This window comes from Octopus bimaculoides, chromosome 16, assembly GCF_001194135.2.
Source record: "Octopus bimaculoides isolate UCB-OBI-ISO-001 chromosome 16, ASM119413v2, whole genome shotgun sequence".
Taxonomy (NCBI): Eukaryota; Metazoa; Mollusca; class Cephalopoda; order Octopoda; family Octopodidae; genus Octopus; species Octopus bimaculoides.
In genome coordinates, this window is record NC_068996.1 from 18410660 (window position 1) to 18415004 (window position 4345).

Here is a 4345-nt window from a genome sequence, read left to right on the forward strand (position 1 = left end):
AATACATCCTGTGGGTATTAGGAAGGATATTCAGCTGTAGAAACCAGGCCCATGCTGCCATTGGAGCTAGGTACTGTTTTCTGGTTTGTCTCTTTCTGCTGAACTGTCTAACATATGCTAGCATGGATGACAATCATTGAACGATGATGATGATGATGATGATGATGATGATGTCAATTAACATACATTCTTTTTTCTCTTTCATTTTTCAGGATGAGACCAAACAAGCACAATTCTTGGCTCTTGCTATTGTCTACTTTACCTCTGTATTAATGGTCTCAAAATACCGAGACATTTTAGAGCCACCGAGTCCTGCATCGACCCCAACACTGGGCCCACATCGAGGAGCAGTTCACTCTCCAACATCCAAAGATGTATCAGGTAAAAGACACAACAAAGTTTTATATTTCTCTCACTATTAATTTTATTGAATTTTTGATTTTCAGTTACAGAAGATGTGGTTGTGAGGTTAAGAAGTCTACTTTGCAACAAACCACATGGCTTTAGTTTCAATCCCACTGTGTTTTACCTTGAGCAAATCTCAACTACTATAACTCCATGTTGACCAAAGCCTTCAGAAACTGAAAGAAGTCTGTTATATGTGTGTGTTTATATATATATATATATATATATATGCACATATGTATAAGTATGCATTTATGTGTGTATATATATATATATATATATATATATATATACACACACACACACATATATATATATATATATACACACATATATACATACATACATGTCTGAGTTAGATTTTAAGAAGCCATCTAAGGGATATTCAATATCCAATATACTACTGGATGTGTAGCAACGTATTTTTAACCAAGTGCTTACTATTGCAGGGCAATATTGCAATTGAATATGGGTGGAGGTAAATTGGAAATTTACCCAAGGTTTTATAAGGCAAGAAAGTGGAGAGGATATAAAATCGACAAACATCAGCCAGTAAACATTCCATTATATCTATTTATTAAATGATAACAGACATGTGTTTAGGTGGTACAAGTAAGCGAATGAGATCAGCCAATAAATATGTAAACTGATATATATATGTAGAGATCAATGAATAATAATAATAGAAGAGTGTTCAGATACAAATCTCTTATGGCCGTTTCTACCATGAGACCTCAGAATCTTCCAAATCATCCTCATCATGTCAGTGATATACAGGAATGAAAAAACATTGGACAGAGATTGAATAATGGTTGAGCCTCAAGGCTTCTTCAGAAAGTACAAATGTTAGGAAACTAACATGTGGGAAATTCAGTCAGCATAATAGAGTAGGGTAAATAAGATAAGATAGAGTAAAATAGGTAAAAATAAAAATTAAAAATAATGTAATATAATAGACATGGTAAGGAAAAGTAAGAACTTCATTTTAAGGTGAATACCATGGAATCCATGGTATTCCATCCTGTGGTAAATAAGTAAAGTCACTCTCAGGAGATGTCATTATACTGAAGGTTGTATGCTATGTGGTAGGTTTAATGGTATAGTCCATGCTACAGGAGTCAGAGGTTAGAGGCAAAACGCTATTTAATAGATATAGTACTATGAAAGGAGTTGGTAGAACTAACTTAAATTGAACTTGTTAGGGGAAAATTAATACATAAGTACATTAATGAATGCAAAAACTGGGTAAAACCATAGTGCAATATTAATATTTGTTACTTATTGGCCAAAAACTAATCCCAATACCCCTATGCATAGTGGGGTGAGGTCAAAGTCAATCCTGCAGCCTAATTGGTCAGCTAACATTTAAAAACAATGGCACTGTTTCAGGTCAATTAGGACTATCAATAAATTACAAAATCAGTAAAACAAAAGAATAAAATAAAATAAGAATACATATAAATATAATAATACTTAAGGCACGAATATTCAAGTGGGTCCTTACTAATGGGTGGGCTAAGGAAGTACTTACGGCTATGTGAGTAGCGTTTTATTTTGTCATATCAGAGATACACTTCCAATCAACAAGTAATTATCTGCACAAGAGTCGTGGAGGGAGAAGCTATTAGTTGAAAAGTAAATAATGATAAAGGGACGCTAAAGGGTTCTATCATAGAAAAGTGGTCTGATAGTATATTATAGTACTAAGATGCATAGCTAAGATATATACTAGAATAGTGTTTATGAAGTGTTATTACATTGTGGGTAGGTCTGAGTACTAATTTCAATCTTACGAGTAAAGTCCAAAATACAAGGGTTAATGTGTACATGTATGAGTTAAGTATATTTAGGCTTGTAGACTATAGTTGAAGGAGGGTAACTATGTATTGCAAAACTAGTGTGTAAACCATTCATAGACTCTAAAAGTAAGTTTGAGATTATTATCAATTCTGGATATAAGCAGAAAGTATTCATGTTACGGTATAACCTGGGGAACGTAAATAGCCATATGTTGTATTATAATTATATCAGATTGTTAAGTTGTAAAGATTATAACTGTAACCATATGGAGTAATTATAGTTACAGTGGGATTTATCCTGGCTCATGTGGGGATGATGGGATATACATGTAGAGTAGATGTTAGATGTATTTTAATCCACCTAGGTATACAAGTACTAGTAGTTATACATATCCAGACACATGGATAGATTCCTAATGAGTGCTTAAAATGAGTGTTTAAAATATATGCATAAAATGAGTGTTTAAAATGTATGCATAGAGATTTATGCTAAGAAGAATATGGAATGTGGAGTAACATCCCAAGGATAAACTGGTGTAATTGAATATTTATATCTATGTATACATATACACATACATATCTATACATATACACTCACATGCATACATACCCACATGTGTGTGTGTATATATATATATATATATATATATATATATATATATAACACACCTACCCTTACATACACATACACTAGCAAAGTGTATTTTTATTTATAACAGAGATAATATATATATATATAAGGTATATCGAGTATGTGGAGTAATTAGAGTGTTATTAATCACATATATTAGGAAAGGGTGGACCACATAATTATGAGTAACATTAGGAGAGGATGGCAATGAATTTATATTGTGTTTATATTAAGGAAAATATTGTTGTTGTTATTATTATTATTATTATTATTATTATTATTATTATTATCTAAAGAGGTTCTAGTACTAGTAATGGTAAATATTAATGGTATTTAGAGAAAGTGTGTCTAGCCTTATGAAGGCAAAACACATTTCTCTCTTTATAAGTGTTAATTAGTGGAAAATTGACCTTAAGTATATAAAGTATTTCACTTACACATAACATGCATTTCCTATTCTTTACATTATATGCTGGTGCTGAGGTGAGGATCTTCCAGTGTAGGTTACAGCTAATACCTTCATCTTTGAGGTCCCATATATAGTTACTTAAACCAGTTGAGTTCCTCTTATTCCTGTTTCTGAAGGTATACAGATAGTGATTAATCCTCTGTTTTATCTGGTTTTGGATGGCCCCCACATATACCTTATTACTCGATTGAGTACTCACTACACACTGGTAGACTATATCTTTTCTATTGCAATTATTACTCAAGATACAATTATTTCTATTTCTACAATTACAAGCCCTATACTGTTGTGCGGTCTACACTTACACGGTTATTATGTATATTGGGGGTATCATTAGGTGTGGTGTCATTACTATTGTTATGACTAGTGTTCATGTTGTTGGTTGTTGTTGTTATTTTACCTATTTATGTAGAATGTGTCAAATTTTTTATTATTCATGGAGGAAATGATAGCGGCCAGGTTATGCGTCAGACTATAACCAATTCATATTGTTTTACTAATGATGATTTCCCAGTATTTATTTTTTCCTTTTATAAAGTATTAGATTGTTTTTACCAAGTTTTTAATTTGCGTAGCATATGGTAGTATTAGCCAGACAGTATAGTTCCCTATGTTTGTATGATTGGGATTATTGTTCTTTGGTCTATTGTTATTATTAGGCCAGTAACTTTTACTATTAACAATATTGATGTTATACCTATCATTAGTGTTGCCATTGTTATCACTATTTATGGAGCTGATGATGCGTGCCTCCTTGGGATTCATTTTTTCCTTCTTATATCTGCGTTTGCCACTAGAATTTTAAAATTTATTATTAATTCCAATATTATTTCTCTCATTGCTTGCATCATAGGTATTTAGATTATTCTGTGTACACTCATCTATTATTCATCTCTCTCTATATATCTGTTTACGTATTTATTGGCTGATCTCATTCGTTTATTTGTACCACCTAAACACATGTTTACTAGCTGATGTTTGTCAATTTTATATCCTCTCCATTTTCTTATTTGCCTTATATATATATATATATATATATAT

General features: G+C 31.7%; 1 protein-coding gene across 4 annotated transcripts in view; it reads left to right on the plus strand.

The window, feature by feature from the left end:
* Nucleotides 1-4345, plus strand: part of LOC106873692 (neurobeachin) — a 436667-nt gene that overhangs the window by 89957 nt on the left and 342365 nt on the right. For all 4 annotated transcript variants that reach the window (XM_052973555.1, XM_052973556.1, XM_052973557.1 and 1 more), the window contains exon 29: nt 213-381. In XM_052973555.1, the coding sequence (XP_052829515.1) occupies nt 213-381 (169 nt within the window). The remainder of the gene's footprint in view (nt 1-212; nt 382-4345) is intronic.